The sequence below is a fragment of the Artemia franciscana genome, chromosome 10 (assembly GCF_032884065.1).
Source record: "Artemia franciscana chromosome 10, ASM3288406v1, whole genome shotgun sequence".
NCBI classification, from domain to species: Eukaryota; Metazoa; Arthropoda; class Branchiopoda; order Anostraca; family Artemiidae; genus Artemia; species Artemia franciscana.
In genome coordinates, this window is record NC_088872.1 from 40,189,519 (window position 1) to 40,208,640 (window position 19,122).

Consider the following 19,122-nt stretch of genomic DNA (forward strand, 5'->3'; position numbering starts at 1 on the left):
ATGGTAAACCCCTCACATACAGAATAACTTATGCTCTTTTTAGTTCTTGTGCCCCCCTTTAATTAAAGGTAAAACCATTTTTTTTTTTATTTTGATATCCTGGTGATGTAAGTACGCAGGTTAGAAGGGAGAGGGAGGGCGAAACTGATTTGGATTTTTTTGCATTTCAATCTAGATAAATGCAGAGATGATATAAAATTAAATTCTATCTATGCTAAAATAATACCGCCAATATCCAGGGCTGCCATATTTTTACAAAGCTGGAGAACCATTGGCTTGAAAAAGTTCATTAGGGCTATCAAATTAAAGACTTGTAAATTAAATTTTCAAAAACACGCTGTTGTGGTCCATATGCGGTTTAGACATCTATAAATCTTGAAAATTCTTTTGGTTAACTTCTCACATATAAATCCAGATAAATATGAAAATAAAATAACGGTACCATTAACGTGTGCTGAAAATAGCATTATACCAATCATGGACTGTCATACTTTTACAGTTTTGTAAACCCATTGATTTGCAAAAGTCAGGGTTGTACGGTTGAATTAAGGATTCATAAAGAAAGTTTTTTTTTTTAATGAGAAAACAATGGTTTTGTGGCTGATATGCATTTTAGGCAACGATAAGTCTTGGAAACTATTCTAAGAATCTTCTCAGTGAGTCTTTTCTTTAAAAAAAAGAAAGGAAAACGCTGGTGTTGTGACAAAATGCGGTTTAGAAAGTAGCAGCTCTTAGAAATTATCTTTATTGATTTTTCGAGCTGCACAGTTTTTGTCAAGTCTCTACGATTGATTTAAGGATTGTGAGTTTAAAAAAAAATAAGAAAAATGCTGGTGCTATGGCCAATATGTGGTTTAGACGACAATAAATGTAGTCAGCTATTACACGTAATTTCAATTAAATGTAAAGGTAGAATAATATAATAATTAATATTCACTAAAGATAGAAGCATCGTTAAGCCTGGTAATTAATCATTTACAACCCTGGAAACCAATTGGTTTGAAAAAAGTTGCAGTGTCGAATTAAAATTTTTTAAAGGAAATAGCAAATTAAACCACTCAAAAATATATTTATTTCATTTTAGTACGACACATCTTACCTCTTATTTCCTTATATATGCAGCCTTTATGTCAGTTTGATAAGTCATTATTATAGTAGCAATGCGAGGGTGGAGCAAAGCTAGGATGTGACGCGAACTATGCAAATCATGTACAGAATTTTTCAGACGTTTTGACTAGGACTGATATGACTCGATACCAAATTTCGTAGATATTTGGTTCCAGTGTTGGGAAGTCCTTCAAGTACTGCTTAAGTATAAAATTGTAGTGTTTGTATTCAAGCACAACTGCCCTGAAGTAATTAATATTGTATACTTAAATAAAATGACTGGGTACTTGAAGCCTCTATGTACAAGAGAGTACTTGAGACTGAAAAAGTACAATAAAGTACATTATGTCATGCATTACACACGTCTTAAACGTGAAAAATGACTTCTGAAGTTGTGTTCAGAAATATGAGAGGTAATATGGAAATTCAGAACTGAAAAACTCAACAACAGGCAGGAAATCTGAATTTGAAATAATATAGTATATTATGAGTTATCGTTTATCGTACGGAAAATGGCTTACAACATTTTAGGGACAATAGCCTGGGATGGATCCTTAACGGCTCCATGAAAAAACTGCCCAAACAAAATCACAAAGGGCCCTGCAAATGGAACACACAACTTTCACAAGCGCTTATAGGCAGGGATGTGGAGTTGGTCCACTTTATCAGCGACGAGCAGCCCCGGCTCCAGACACTTTCAATGCAGCGACTCCAACTTTGACTCCGAAGCCAGAAACTTTAAACATATTTGTTCCAACTCTAATTCCGATTGCTTCTGTAGTAAGACTGTGGTACAATGGTGCGAAAAATCCTTCACTATATTTAGCCTATAATATCAACTTTGTCTATTATTGCCACGTTTTAATGGTATTTCAGAGCATTTAGATTGACTACAGCCTTTGAGTGTTTCCATAACACCAACTCCAACTCCAACTCCAAAGGGTCTTACATTATTTCTGTTACTCTGACTCCATCCATCAAAATTTTGTTCAAACTCCGACTGCCTACGAGTAGGAATAAGTCGGATTAAACTGTCATTATCTCTTTTGTGAATAGTTTATGTGTGTAGCTTTTAGAAATATAAATTAATCCACGGTTTACAATTCTCTCTTGATGGTTTTTGTTTTTCTAGGATAGGTTAAGACCAACTAGTCTGCAGAAAGGTAATACTAAAGCATCGACCGAACCACTGGTTTACCAATGTCTCTGGTCTACCAGAACAATGACACCTGTCTACCTGTCTTGTTGCTCTAAACTGACCATATTCTGTAAAAATAAAAACACTAGTTGTACCTTTCTTCTTTTCACGAATAGATAGGGAACATTATTTTTATGCATTCTGTAAGCTGTAATTCACATAATTACTCAATATATAGCCTGTTATTGCAGATTATATTATTAAAGGTAAGCTATTAGTTACCTTTACGTGACAGGTACAGCAAGAAGGTGTTGAAAATGATTCTGCAATTGTTCTTCCATCTGGCGTTATAGCCAAAAGTTTCCTATATGCAAACTTCTGCCGACATACAGTCTTATATCCAAGTGGCGCTAGCTGATCTCCAAGGAAACACTCGGAGTTCTCTGCAACGCACTTTTCAATCCGGACACCTTGTGTGTAGTTTTCATGATTTACAACTAATAGCCAATTATCACTCGCTGTTTTAGCTCTTCTTGGATATCTTGTTATTGACTGAAAAGAAGAATGTTAATTAGGAGGAGATCGACCAAGGCATATCCTCATACACCATCATTGATTAAATGACAGATAATATGACGAATATGACGGAATATGACGGAGTAACGCTTGAGGAAGGATGAAAATCAAAATGAACTATTTAATACACAGAGAACGGACCTGCGCAGGTACAAGCATTTAATTAAATAAGAAAGAAGAATTAAAGGTTGTTTTTTTCTTTTTTGTCTTTGTTATTAACAGAAAAAGTGAATAACTATAAATTAGTAAATTGGGCAATATCGAGGTAGTTGAATATTGTTGAGATGGAACGAAATTGTCAGAAATTTGCGATTAACGACCCTTTATATGTAAAAATACAATAACTCGTATGAAAGATTGTAAGAATCTTCAGATTTGGGTGGGGGTAAGGGTTTATAAGCCGCCAATGAGCAAAGCACCAGAATGTGAGCTAGCAAAACTAGAGGAAATATTCTCCAGAATAAAAAAATAAGCTCTAAAACTAGATAAAATCATATTGTAATATCTATCTTATAATATTATTGTAATATAATATTACAAAATAATAGTGCATTACTGTATGATAACTCACCAAAACTAACTCACAAGAAATCTGAAATTTTAATCCCTTTATAAAAAAAAAAAAAAAATCCAGAAATCAAATATAAGAAAAAACTTCGATAGGAATTGTTTATTGTTAGTATAATGGTGGAACACAACAAAAAGATTTTACATCAATAAATAAAAATATTGACGAACTTTATTTATTTTTGTTACTTGTGTTTGACAGGAAGAAGAATATCAAATACAGATTAATTGATTGGAAAAATGTCTTGGGAGTCTATTAATTATTAAAATACGAAACTAACATATAACTTTCAACAAAAAAGAACATATATGGTGGGTTTTATAATAATTATTATCTAGAAACATAATTTGAAGTTACTAATAATTTTCTAGTAGCTAACTTTTCTGCTTTTTGCGCCCTCCTACTAAGAGGCAGCATCCTTGAGATCATTTCATCAAGATTGCTTTAAAAAACAGTAATATGAACAATCTACCCACTTTTTACACCAAGGAAAAAGGAAGAGTAGTGAACTGGCTTTACAGGCATAATGGCAAAGGAATTTAATTTCGTAATAAAATGGAGATGCTATTCTACAAATACGGAACTAGGTATGGAAGGATCAAAGATCTTAGAAATTACTCGAAAACTGTCAACTACAACGATAAACAGGGTATTAAAGGGAAAGTTTCAGCCCCCTCTTTGACCCTCAACCTCGAATTAATTTCTGTAGTTTATTTTTCCGCTACTTATAAATAATTTCTATTAGCACAGTAGAAACAACATTAAAACAGAGGAGTTATAAGCACCGCAACGTCATCTATTTAATTTATAATGGAAGCTGGTTTGTACACAATTGTGGGACATCTGACCTGCGTTTGATTTAGCATTACAAAGTAGACTGACAATCGATATAATGTCGACGTCTTACACTGTAAGTTTTGAATAGTGCTTGCTGACAGTAACTGAGTGATGGTCATTAATATTCTTGAACAAATGTCAACACTGCTTTTCTCCTGATCACAACTATCCCCCTGATCAAATTTCTCGTTACCCAACACCCCCTCTTCACCTTCATTTATTCCTAGTCTCAGTGACTTGGTCTTCTTACCATTAATTGACAACCTTTTCTTGCAAAGTATCCTTAGTGGAAAAAACGTATTGTTTCATAAAAAAACAACACAAAATCCATACAAAACATGGCGAGGTTTGAGTAAGTACTTTCTAGGAAATTAAAGATGAAAGACAAGTTCTTTTAACTGCAAGTAAGGAACGACATTAAAACTTGAAACAAACAGAAATTATTCCGTATACGAAAGGGGTTGTCCGCTCCTCAACGCCTCCCTCTTTACGCTAAAGTTTGACTCTTTCTCACAACTCTACTTTTTAAAACAATAAAAAACTTTAGATTAAAGAGCGAGGCGTTGAGGAGGGGACAACCGCTTTCATATACGGACTTAAAACGTTAAGTGTTAATGTCGCTCCTTACTTGAAGTTAAAGAAACTTGTTTTTTATTTAATTTCTGAACGTTTTTGAATTAATGTATGTTTTGATTTTGGCTCACCGCACATGAATAATTACAGCGAAATCTGCATATTAATTTATTTTGGCTAAATGGCTTTCTCATAGTTTTTATCGGACGATTTTGATAAAAATCGTCCGATTTTTATTAAAGGGATAGGGGTAGGAGGCCTAGTGCCTTCCAATTTTTGGTTACTTAAAAAGGCAACTAGAACTTTTTATTTTACTATTGTTTTTATTAGAAATAAATACACGTAACTTAAGAAATTAACTGGAGTAAAGAACTTCTATATTTGTATATTTGTTTACGTTTATGAGGGGGTTCGCCCCCTCGTCAATACCGTCCTCTTTGCACTAAAGCTTGAATTTTGTCCCAGTTCTTTAAGAATTACCCCTGAATCACAAAGGCCGTAGAATAAATAGTTGAAATTACTAAAAATACTTTAGCGTAAAGAGCGAGGTATTGTGGAGGAGACAAACCCCCTTATATACGTTATAATTTCTGTTCGTTTTAGGTTTTAATGCTTCTCCTTACTTCCAGCTGAAAAAACTTTTTCATTTATTTTCTCATTTTTTTTTTAATAGTGCCAGAAAATCCTGCGCCCCCTTAATGGAAATTCTCTTCCCTCATGATAGATTCCTCCATGGAAAGATCCTCCCACGTAACCTCCTCTCCTCACTTCCCCCACCCACCCCTCAACGCAAAAAAGTCCTAATGAAAACGTTTATATACTTCCCAATAACCATTACTACATGTAAACAATGGTCAAAGTTTGTAACTTGCAGCCCCTCCCCCAGGGACTGTGGGGGATTAATTCATCCCGAAAGACATAATTATTAGGTTTTATTTAGATTCTATGACTTTTAGGGGGTGTTTCCCCCTATTTTCTAAACTGAGGCAAATTTTTTCAGGCTCGTAACTTTTGATGGGTAAGACTAAACTTGATGAAACTTAAATATTTAAAATCAGTAAAAATTCGCACTATTAGTATCAAAATTCAATTTTTTAGAGTTTCGGCTACTATTGAGCCGGGACGCTCATTACGACGGGTCGTTACCACGAAGTATTTGATTATAAAACAAATTTGTTATAGCATTAATTAGTTCAATCTCAATAAAATAGGAAAAAAAAAGAAGCATACATAAATAGACGAACAAATATTTCTTCAAGTTTTTCTTATCTGGATGTGGTCAAAATAAACTCTTATTTTCGCAGTCTTGTCATGCAGAAAGTTAATATTACGGACAAATTAAAGTGCCATAAATACCAGTTCTCCTTTAAACAGGTTTGGGTAGTTCGTGTTAAAGTGGATGCCGAAAGTGCTTGAATAAGTGTGCAGTCATTTATTGTTCGCTTCATAAAACTGGGAATTTGCATAAAATGGGTTTGAAAATGAAAAATCTACTGAAATAGAAACAAGTTAGATGTAATATTTAACTAATTAAGCAATACATATAAAACCAACAAATGAGTTTTTAAGAAAAAAAAGAAAACTAGCAAAATGCATATTTTGGCAAAAAGGTATTAATTTACACCAAAATTATTTTCAATAAGTATTTGAAAAATCAAAATAATATAAATAATAAAATATAATAAAACTGAACATAACAAAAAATAATATAGGTAATAAAGTAATAAAACATCACTGTAATATATAATTAGCACAGGAGAACACATAAAAATAACGAGCGGAAATTCTTAACTACACAAAAAGACAGCAGATATATATATTTTGTTGAAGGACATTATTTTGCTTCAGAATAATTTTCAAAGAATTCTTTTAAATAAAAGTATTATAAAGAAAAAAGACAATAAAAATAATATAAAATATTGTAGGCATATATAGCACAGCAGCATACATAAAATTAACAAATGGGCTTTTTAACTAAAGGATAGCAAAATATATGTTTCGGTGAACGGCATTAATTTAACCCAGAATAATTTTCAAAAGGTATGATAAGAAATTATATACACAATTATATTAATTCAGCTCCGTCAAGAAGAGGTTAGTTACCCAGGATGATATCTGAGCACATGCCTGGCATGCTTAGCCATAAACAACATAAAAAAGTTAAAAATAAAATGTAAATTAGATTTTGAATATACTGCACTAGTTAGAAGAGCATGCCATGTGGTTCATTTCTGTATATCATAGCGATAATACCTTTTCGGCTGAAAATTTATTTTCCCTTTGCTTGTGAGCCAAAAAGGAGCAGAGGCGGTTTTAGGGAGGGGACAGAGGGCACTTGCGCCTTATGCAGAAATTTTAGGGGTGGAAAATTTCAAATAAATAATCTCATGGTTTTAATCATTTTGTATTTTTGAAATTTTATTTTTATCAAAATAAAAAAGAGGGCGCAGTTGGCAGTAAGTATAAGCAAATTGAATCCGAAATTATCTGTTTCCCCACATCTTCATCACCATTCCTTGAAAGTAAAAGCCACTGAAGTTTCCATATTTGTTTCAAGTCATGTTTATTTCTAAAGTCACCACAACCACGAAATCAATTCCTTTCTTCTATCCGCCTATTTTCTTTCTTTTTATCTATATATCAAGTTTCCAGGCGCAGAGGCAAAAAAAAGTGCGTAGTTTGTACAAAAATATCTGCAAATTTTTACACGATGTTGAACTCGAATTATATATAAAACTAAATTGATGTAAAATACTTGTATTTCATAAAAGCAATGCTATAAACGGAAGCAGTAAAATAGCAAGAAAAGGCGCAAGAAGCAGTAAAAGTAGCGTTATTCACTAAAACAAGCATCGGCGTCTTAACTGAAGCTAAGAAAAATTTGGAAAAATACCACTAGGGGGAAAAGCCATTTTACTAATTATATTAGTGCAAAGTACACTAAAGATGTATAGCACATGCATAGAAAGCAGAAAAACAGAAGGTATTAACTTAAATAAGTAAAAACAGCTTCTTTGAAACTTAGAAAACATAAAAAGTAGCAACAAAAAAAAAATGAAGAAAATGAAGTTTATTATTTTGATATACTAGGAAAAAATAAATAATAAAAAAAAAGAAGAGCAAGCAGTAAAGCAGAACAGAAAGCAGTAAAAGAAAGCTTATACGCTAAGACAAAAAAAAACATTTCAACTGAAGCTAAGGAAACATGAGGAGAAGGAAAGCAGAGTTTATTGTTACATTAGCAGAAAATATACAAAGATACAAAGAGCAAGTGTATAGATTGCGCCACGATTATTTTAATAGGATATTTTTAGGTAAATGAGGATAAGTCAAAAATTTAACTTGCAGGCTTATTAAGTAAATGAGGATAAGTCAAAAATTTAACTTGCAGGCTTATTAATAACATAATACAATGAGAATAAAAGATAAACGCGATTTAGAGCAAAAGGCAAATTAAAGGAGTAAAAAATACATTAGACCTATCAAGAAGCAAAAAAATTAAGAAAGTAGAAAAAAAGCATAAAAAAAACAGGCGAATCCTGAACATCCAAGACAGAGCAAAAATAGTAATAATAATAAAAATGCAAACATAAAAATAATTAATTTTTCACCGATAGGTTCCCTTACACTGGGACCTCCTTTAGAATCTTATGCTTAAAAATTTCCCTTCCTATCTGGTTTAATCTTGTCACCAGTTGAGATTCGCTTTTTTACTCATTCAACTAATCCAAAAGATTGAAAGTTTAAGCATCTTATGAAACTTTCGACAAAGTACCCAAGGGCCATATCAGTCCTAATTCAGTAATTTGAATTTACATTTGGAGGCATTTGCTCAACAGACCCCCCCCCCCACTCTAGATTTTGAAAGTATGGTGTTTAAGCATTTTTATTGAGATTTTTTTTATTCCATTGAAAAAAAAGACAAAAAAAAAATAATGGGTACTTGAATGATATAATCCTGACCACTCAAGTTGTTCATCCATTGACGCATTGTAGAACCGGTTTTTTCCTTAGTTTCCTTCAGCTTAGCGAGAGAAAAGACAAGAGAAGTGAAAGAATAGATGGAAAATATATTATTTGGGCTATATATTTGCACATTAGGGGGGGGTAAAATATTTGGACAGTGTGAAGTTAGAAAACAATTCTTACTTCATAATATAAAGAATAACTGTGCTTAACACATTAGGCATGCAGACCCAATATACCCCCCCCCCTAATGTTCAAATATATAGCCCAAATTCGTTAATAAAGTATTATTAAAGTATTTTTATCATACTTAGCTATATTTCATTGGGATTGAGCGTCAGAGAAGCAGGTTCTACTTAGATGAAGAATATTAGGTCAGGGCTATATCATACAAGTACCAAAAATTGTCCTCCATTTTGACTTTGAAAAACATATTTTGAATGTTTGTATGATGTAAATTCATATTTATGTTTTAGTTTCTTTTTTGTAACATATATGCGATTATTTGAAGCCTTTTAGAGTTTTGTTTGAGCTTTTTTTGAAAATTATGGTAGTCTTCTTGTACCCGCCTTGTATTAATGCGTTAACCCCACCCCCAATTTTTGTCTGACTCTATAATAAAAACAAATTTTTAATGCGTTTTAAGTTTTTGTACCCATCCCCCCCCCCAAAAAAAAAAACTGGATACAACCCTGGTTGTTAGCCATGGCTAACACATCTCTGGTCACCTAGTAAAGAACAGCCTCATTTTTTTAAACAGAAAAAAAATCGGAAAAGTACAAAAGTGACGAATATAGCATAAAGAGTACGGGTATAATAAGGGTATAGTAAGGAAATAGTATAAAAGCGATTATTTGAAGCCTTTTAGAATTTCATTTGAGCTTATTTTGAGGATCAAGATAGTTTCCTTGCACCCGCCTTGTATTTTCATATTGCTGATCAGCTTTCGCCGTTATACTAATTAATCATGAATTATAGACTATCCTTCGACATTTAGGGACTCACTTTATGAATCACATGAAGAAAATCACTACTGATGTGTATGTCTTTCCTCTTCCTTTAATAAGCAGTCAAAGGCCCCACTTACTATCAGTTTTCAATGAATAGAAGACTTTTTCCTATATACAATGCAAAATACCCTTTCCCACTAAGCGAACAACCTGACAGAACCAGGAATTATATGATCTATGATAAATCCTTTAGAACACAGTGTGACTTAACTTATTAATCTGCTATCGTTAACTCACTGAATTGACTAGTCTTTTGACCCAAGGATGCTGTATTCATACGGGAAAGTAATCATAAAATAAATAGTCACAACTATTAATGACAAGATGAATTGAGACATATTAAAGCCCTGTTTTCATTTGACTTTTCAAGGACAAAGAAATCAAACTAACCAACGAAAATACAAGAAGAGGGCTTCGATCAGAAACCATTTCTCATTGGTTAATTTAGTTTCTACTTTATCTGTAAAACGTTAAATGATAATAGGGCTTTAATAAAATGCTACATTAAAAAGTTTAAATAATCGTTTGCCATCTATGCAAGCACTGCTACACATAAAAAAGGTAGCATTATGTAACAAAAGCGACAGCCTTTTTTGGATTTCTTTGGTGAACTTTTTTATTTGGCAAGGCATCTTCATTGGTCAGTCAAAGAAATTGTGTACTTTCGAGTGATTTTTAGTACATTATTTTATAATGTACGTATAATGTATACGTACGTTTTATAATGTATACGTATGTTTTATAATTATACGTTTTATAATGTATTTTATAATGTACGAGTTGTGAATTTTTATAATAATTTTCATTATTTTATAATGTGTAGTTGAGCGAGGCATAAAATGGGAGGGAATTTGATATTGGCCTTTGCTTTAGCTTATCGATCAAAGTGGGAAGGAACTATAACAAAGGGAAACAATTGTTTGCCACAGAAGTAGTTTTCTTTCACGAGCCCTAGAATTTTTTTTATTGCTTTAGCTAGGTAGCTAAATTTGCTTTAGTTAGCTAGGTAGCTTTAGCTAGCTAGGAAACTAGAAAATTCGATTAGAAAAGAAACAAAATTAAAAAATTGAAAGAAATATGTTTTTGGCCAATGACTCACTGGATAGAATTTAACCTCGTCATAATTAGGTATCGGCTTCATTTTTCCTATATTAATTTTCCTCAACTCAAAATTTCTCACGGCTACTCTTCTTCAGGAAGCGACGTTAGTTGGTTGGAGATTTTCTTTCCTTATTATGTCATGAGAATTTTGTCTTGACGTCAGCAGATTAAAAATAATTAGGAAGCATAATAGCCATACTAAAAAAAAATTATGTCCAAAACTTATAAAAAAAAAAAATAGCCGTGGAACTGGTCATTAAAGAAAATTCAGCAGTTCAAGAGGAAATCAAATATTTGAGACATGGGCACTGGGAGAGGAGTGAAGGGTAATTTCCCCTCTCCCTCTTATAAACATGAAGTCATTAAAAAATGTATAAAAAAAGGAAAATGAGAAATTGTCTCTCTCAAATCTGGGTAGAAATAAAGCTCCTGGCATCACTTGACCCCCCTTCATGGAAAACTTCCAGGTGGCGCTCATGGTTTTAGGGTTGCTAGCTAAAGAGCAGCTTACAAAAGTATCGCCACACTGTGAAAGAAACATACGGAAATAGCTTAGCAATAAAATAGCGTATATAGCGTAATATACAGTTTGAACATTATTTCTTTCTTCTTTCTTTCTCTTCTGTTTATACTTTTAAGGATTTCATCCTTGTTACAATTTTCTAAAGATTTTATTTTTATATATTTTTCTATGCTAGTCCCTTCATTCCCATCAATGACCTGATTTTGCCAACAATACCAAAAGATTTCCAGATCACGAAATTTTGAAAAGTCGGCATTAAAAACTCGCTTTTAAAAACATTCCGTTGAATCAGTTGGCAGTTTTACTTTTCCTAAAAAATAAAATAAAAAAAAAGTTCAGCTGTGATTTGAAAAGATTTGAGAATTCCGCCTTAAGAACTTGTTTTCTATTGAACCCAAAAACTCACTTTTCAAGACACCTTCTTGGGAAAGTCTCCAAGTCTACTCTTTATACAGAAAAAGCTAAAAAAAAAGTCTTTAACAATTGTAGCCTAAAATTGCAAAGATGGAAATCACCGCGTCAAAAAACACACAGGTGTATTGCACATTTTCTCAAAAAGAGTTTTAAAACTAAGAAGATTTCTCTAATGGATTAATATAATATTACAGTTATTATCATAATAATATTAATTGTCTGAATTTGCAGACGCACCTTTACTTCATGGGAGAATAGAAAACAGACTGTGGTTAGAATTTAAATAGAAATATTGAGGAAATAAAAATTAATAAAAGCTTCTGTCTCTAATTACGAAAAAAAATAATAAAAAAAAGCTTGCCTATAGAAAAAATATAAAATTTTAATGCTAAAAATTAAAGTTTTGGTTGATCATGATATTTCGTTTCATCAATGAACCTCGCACATTTTATGTGATATTCGGCTGAAAATTCATTTTCCCTTCGTTTGTAAGCCAAAAAGGAGCACAGGCGGTTTTAGGGAGGGGACAGAGGGCACTTGCGCCTTGTACAGAAATCTTAGGGGCGGAAAATTCCAAATAAATAATCTCACGGTTTTAATCATTTTGTATTTTTGAAATTTATTTTTATCAAAATAGAAGAGGGCGCAGTTGGCAGTAAGTAAAAGCAAATTGAATCCAAAATTATCAGTTTTCCCACATCTTCATCACCATTCCTTGAAAATAAAAGTAAGTAGAACCGCCACTGGAAAGGAGAGGTTTTGCTCAAGCCTTCCACTGAAGTTCCCATATTTGTTTCAAGTCATGTTTATTTCTAAAGTCACTACAACCACGAAATCAATTCCTTGCTTCTATCCGCCTACTTTCTTTCTTTTTATCTATATATCAAGTCTCCAAGCGCAGAGGCAAAAAAAGTGCGTAGTTTGTACAAAAATATCTGCAAATTTTACACGATGTTGAACTCAAATTATATATAAAACTAAATTGATGTAAACACTTGTATTTTATAAAAGCGGTGCTATAAACGGAAGCAGTAAAATAGCAAAAAAGGCGCAAGAAGCAGTAAAAGTGGCGTGACACACTAAAACACGCATAGGCATCTTAAATGAAGATAAGAAAAGCTTCTGTCTCTAATTACAAAAAAAATAATAAAAAAAAGCTTGCCTACAGAAAAAATATAAAATTTTAATGCTAAAAATTAAAGATTTGGTTGATCATGATATTTCGTTTCATCAATGAACAAACGCACATTTTATGTGATATTCGGCTGAAAATTCATTTTCCCTTCGTTTGTAAGCCAAAAAGGAGCACAGGCGGTTTTAGGGAGGGGACAGAGGGCACTTGCGCCTTGTACAGAAATCTTAGAACACATTTTATGTGATATTCTATGTCATCATTACGCTTATGTCATAGAATTACATGGCAACCAATATCAGTCCAGATCGGTCCTGCTCGTCTAAAAACGTATAATTCATTTTGCTTATTCTATAAGTGATCTTTGGACTTTTGGAATAAGGCCAAAGAGTTTCACAGAATAAGTAAATAAATATGAACTAAACGTTACTTACTCTGTCAGACAATTATGAATTTTAATCCGTTAATTCTTTTAGTTCGGCACGGTTAAATTGCAAAACAAAGGAACAGTAAGTATATGCGTGATTCAGTGCGATGATATTGCAACTTTCCAATTTTATTTGACTACCGCTAAACAACCTTTGAAATTCTTAGGCCTTAGATCATTTAGGCTAAGAAAGGCAGTGACTGACAGTTTTCATGGTTGTAGCAGTTGCTGCAACGTAGTAAAGAGCGAATCAAAGCATATAGTAACTAAAAGCTAAAAAACACGTTTTGAAAAAAAAATGCCTAGTGAAGAAATTGCCATTTGAAATTTATTTAGAATGGTAACTATTATTTCAGTTCGCCTTAAAAGTGAAAATTTATTGCGAGAAGAATTTATGGTGATTTTGAAAAAATCCTGAAACCCCCAGAAAACGGCGTCAGATTTCAGGCCTAGCGGGTTACCAGAACATCATAGAGAGGCTTGATGTCTTATTCAAAAGCTGTTTCCCATATCTACGTGCTTTTTCTAAATTCTGCCATTTGCAAGTGCCATATGGCACTAAAATGGCACTTTTTTGCCAGTTCTCAAGGGGTGGCACTAGCGGGCTACCAGAGTATCGTAAACAGGTTTTTTATAGCTCATATAAATGATATTGCTCATATCTACGTTCTTCCTATATATTCCACCCTTTGAAAGTTTCAAATGGCACTAAAAACGAAACTAATGGTGCCGTATCTCAAGTGGAAAAGCTAGGACTATTGAGCTAGCAAAACTTCTAAGAATCAAGTTTAATGGCTCATTTGAAAGCTATTGCTCATATCTACGTGCTTTTTATCAATTCTATCATTCGTAAGTACAATATAGCGCTGAAAACAATACTTTTGGTGCCATTTCTTGTGTGGAAAAACTCTGAAGTACGAAACAGGTACTACTGTAATAGTTATGGTCCAGAGCCCTTAACTGGAGGTTTAAAAGAACCTCTCCCATACACTCCGCATCCCAGCCCCTTAGTAAGTGTCATAAATTGTCTGCTCACCAGTAAGCTACTGCAACATTAGCAAGCTATCACACCGTCATAGATAGATGTTTAATGGCTCAATTAGAAGGCATTGCTCATATTTACTGGGTTTTTAAAAATTCTACCATCTATTAGATTTCACGGATTTCAATGTTAACTAGTTTCTTCGGAGAATTTGCAATGAACTCTTTGTCATGGTTGAAGCAGTAGCCGCAATCTAGTAAAGAGCAAACCACTGCCCATAGTAACTAAAAGTTAAAAAACGTTAAAACGGTCTTTTTTGTCTTCTTTTTTCCAGGCCTAGTGGGCTACTAGGACATCAAAGAAAGATGTTTAAGAGCTCATTCAAAAAGGTATTTCTCATATATACGTGGTTTACATAAATTCGATCATCTGCAAGTGTCATATGGCGCGAAAAATGGCACTTTTTATGCCATTTCTCGAGGGGTGGGTCTAGCAGGCTACCAGAAAATCGTAGATAGGTTTTTGATAGCTCATACAAAATATGTTACTTATATCTACGTTCTTCCTAAAAATGCCAATATCTGCAAATTTCAAATCGCACTACAGCACTTGGTGCCATGTCTCAAGTGGAATAGCTGGGGCTTGTGGGCCACAAAACTTTTTAGATTGATGTTTAATGGCTCATTTGAAAATTTTTGCTCATATCTAAGTACTTTTAATCAATTCTACCATTTGTAAGTGAGATATAGCACTTCAAACAACACTTTTGGTGCCACTTGTTAAGTGGAAAATCTTGGATGCATAAAACGGTATCATTGTAATAATTATGGTCCAAAACCCTTAACTAGAAGCTTGCAAGAACGCCTCCCGTACGTTCCTCCTTCAGGCCCCCTGAACAAGCTATACAATTAAAGTCCTACAAACAACAATATAATAAATTAGATTATTAGAGGCGTGGTTCTGTTAGTACGGCGCTGCACTTCAAATTAAATTATCATGCGTTCGATTCCTGCTTGAATTTTTTTTTTCATTCACAGTTTGTCTCTTCTTATGACTTGAATAAAAAAACAAGTTTTTTAAATGAAAGTAAGGAGCGACATTAAAACTTAAAACGAACAGAAATTACTCCGTATATGAAAGGGGCTTTTCCTTCTCAACGCCCCGCTCTTTACGCTAAAGTTTGACTCTTTCTCTTAACTCTACATTTTAAAACAGTAAAAAACTTTAGCGTAAAGAGCGGGGCGTTGAGAAGGAAAAGCCCCTTTCATATACGGAGTAATTTCTGTTCGTTTTAAGTTTTAATGTCGCTCCTTACTTTCATTTAAAAAACTTGTTTTTTTATTTAACATCTGAACGTTTTTGAATCAATGCATGTTTTGATTTTGGCTCTCCACAGAGGAATAATTAAAACGAAATTTGTATATATTTTTTTTTTGGCTAAATGGCTTTCTCATAATTTTGATCGAATGATTTTGAGAAAAAAAGAGCGGGAGAGTTGCCCTCCGATTTACGGTTAATTAAAAAGGCAACTAGAACTTTTAATTTTTTACGAATCTTTTTATAAGTAAAAGATATACGTAACTTATAAATTAGCTTACGTAAAGAACTTTTGTATTCTCATGTTTTTATTACATATATGAGGGGGTTCACCCCCTCGTCAGTACCTCGCCCTTTACACTAAAGCTTAAATTTTGTCCCAATTCATTAAGAATGACCCCTGAATCACAAAAGCCGCAGAATAAATAGTTGAAATTACTAAAAATACTTTAGCGTAAAGAGTGGGGTATTAGGAGGAGGTGAGCCCCTCATATAGGTAATAATTTCTGTTCGTTTTAAGTTTTAATACTGCTGCTTACTTCCAGCTGAAAAAAAACTTTTTCATATTTAATTTTTCATTTTTTTTTTAAGTAATGCTAGTAAATCCTGCGCTCCCTTCATGGAAATTTTCTTCCCCCATGACAAATTCCTCGATGGAAACTTCCCCCAGAATATCCCCCTCTTCTCAACCCCTGCCTTCAACCAAAAAATCCTCCTGAAAACGCCTGTACACTTCCCAATAACCATTACTATATGCAAGCCCTGGTCAAAGTTTTGAACTTGTAACCCCTCCCACGGGGACTCTGGGGGAGTAAGTCGTCCCCAAAGACATAGTTACAAGGTTTTTCGACTATGCTGAATAAAATGGCTATCTCAGAATTTTGATCCGTTGACTTTGGGAAAATATTTAGCGTGGGAGGGGGCCTAGGTGCCCTCCAATTTTTCGGTCACTTAAAAAGGGCACTAGAACTTTTCATTTCCGTTAGAATGATCCCTCTCGCAACATTCTAGGACAACTGGGTCAATACGATGACCCCTGGGGAAAAGAAAAAAAACAACAAAAAAACAAACAAATAAACACGCATCCGTGATCTGCCTTCTACAGTAGGGTTCTCTGATACGCTGAATCTGATGGTGTAATTTTTGATAAGATTCAATGACTTTTAGGGGGTGTTTCCCCCTATTTTCTAAAATAACGCAAATTTTCTCAGGCTCGTTACATTTGATGGGTAAAACTAAACTTGATGAAACTTATATATTTAAAATCAGCATTAAAATGCGATTCTTTTGATGTAGCTATTGGTACCAAAATTCCATTTTTTAGAGTTTTGGTTACTATTGAGCCGGGTCGCTCCTTACTACAGTTCGTTACCATGAACTGTTTGATTACTATTAAGATAATCCCCTATTTTTTCAAATGTGATGCACTCATTTTTTAAAGCATATCCCAGGAAGGCTCCTTTAAAAGCTATTACTCATATCTACGTGCTTTTTATCAATTTTATCATCCATAAGTGCCATATAGCACTAAAAAGAAGACTTCTTAAGTGGAAGACCTTAGAAGCATAAAACAGTACCATTGCAATAATTATGGTCCAAAGCCGTTAAATGAAAGTGTATAAGAACCCCTCACGTATACTCCCCCTCCAAGTCATCTTAGTAAGTTTCATAAATCGCCTACTCATCTTAAAAGTAAAAGGTTATTACGAAAACAAATTAACTAAAACTAAAAACTTTTCAACTAAAGTTTTGAATTGAACCATCAAACTTCATTCTGCGACGAAGCCTGTGTGCTAGTTCTAACGGCGGTAATTGAGGGGAAGGGGAGTCCTTGCCCCCTTAGTTTTTACTCCTGCCTAGGTTTTGAAAAACCGCTTTCTGTGGTCATTTCACTGGAAAAGGCACTTTTTCCGTTTGAAAAAATAGGGGAAACAACCGAAATGCACTTTATGGGAATGTTCTATCAAGTCAAATTTAGAAAAAGTGATTAGGTGTAAAATTAAAAACTAAATGAGCCCTTAAACAGCTCTCTGTTGTTACAGTAGTATTCCAGTTTCTACTTATCAGTAGGCGATTTATAAAGCCCTGTCTTTATTATGGCTTTTTGCAGGCGAAGTCAACCGAATAAAAACAACTTTTCTCATCGAAAAACAAACGTTCCTGAAAAACAGGTATTGTTTTGTAAAGTATGAATAATAAAGTTTTTGTTATAAACTGAAAGTTTTTCGTAGCTGTCAAGCTTGTTTGCAGTATTTTCTAGAGATGTCTTATCTCACCTAAATCGGTAATGATTGGAAATTATATAAGAATACTAGCTGTTGGGGTGGCGCTTCGCGCCACCCCAACACCTAGTTGGTGGGGGCGCTTCGCGCCCCCCCCAAGCCCCCCCGCGCGCGTAAGTCGTTACGCGCCATAATAATTACGCGCCATTGTAGTTGTGTCCCTATGTCCCACCTGTGAATATAGATAGATATATATATATGGTTTTAACTACGTAAAACTTGCGAATATACAACATTCTTTGCTGTCCCATTGTCTTTGCATATAAATAGATTGTCAGGTTTACCGACTCTTGAACATGCAACATATAATGGTCCATGGGAAAACAATCTGTATTCAGATCTATACCTCATGATTCTAATGATTGCCCTTGAGCTTTGTTGATGGTGATTGCTAATCGACCATTCCCTGTCCCGGTGTCCCGGTCGTCATTTACATTCCCCTGTTTCCCCCGGTGTCCCCGTTGTAGTTGTGTCCCTGTGTCCCGGTCGTCATTTATATTCCCTGTGTCCCGGTCGTCATTTGTATCCCGGTGTCCCGGTCTGTATATACATTCGTTTTTTAGTTTTGTTTTTCTCCTTTATTTTTTTCCTTTTTTTTTTCTTTTTTAGCTTATTTAGATTTTTAGATTTTTTAGTTTTTTTATTAGTTTTTAGTTTTTTTTTCTTTTTAGTTTTTTTGTCCCGGTCGTCATTTATATCCCCCTGTTTCCCCCGGTGTCCCCGTTGTAGTTGTGTCCCTGTGTCCCGGTCGTCATTTATATTCCCTGTGTCCCGGTCGTCATTTTTATCCCGGTGTACCGGTCTGTATATACATTCGTTTTTTAGTTTTGTTTTTCTCCTTTATTTTTTTCCTTTTTTTTTCTTTTTTAGTTTATTTAGATTTTTAGATTTTTTAGTTTTTTTATTAGTTTTTAGTTTTTTTTTCTTTTTAGTTTTTTTGTAGTTTTTACCTTCTTTTTAGTTTTGTTAATTTTTTTTTTTTACTTATGTCCTGGTCGTCATTTATACTCCCTGTGTCCCGGTGCTTTGTTGATTGCTAATCGAACATTCCTTTTGTCCTGGTCGCTTTCTCTTTGAGTGTCGTCATTTATTTTTTTCTTTTTTAGTTCTTTTAGTTTTTACCTTTTTTAGTTTTTTTTAGTTTTTTAGATGAAAATTTTTTTTAGTTT

The 19,122-nt window shown here is 33.7% G+C and overlaps 1 protein-coding gene across 3 annotated transcripts in view; it reads right to left on the reverse strand.

Annotated features, from left to right (window-relative positions):
* LOC136032190 (protein spaetzle-like) overlaps window positions 1-19,122 on the reverse strand; it is a 67,257-nt gene that overhangs the window by 1,768 nt on the left and 46,367 nt on the right. For all 3 annotated transcript variants that reach the window (XM_065712391.1, XM_065712389.1, XM_065712388.1), the window contains one exon: window positions 2,528-2,797. In XM_065712391.1, coding sequence (XP_065568463.1) covers window positions 2,528-2,797 — 270 coding nt within the window. The remainder of the gene's footprint in view (window positions 1-2,527; window positions 2,798-19,122) is intronic.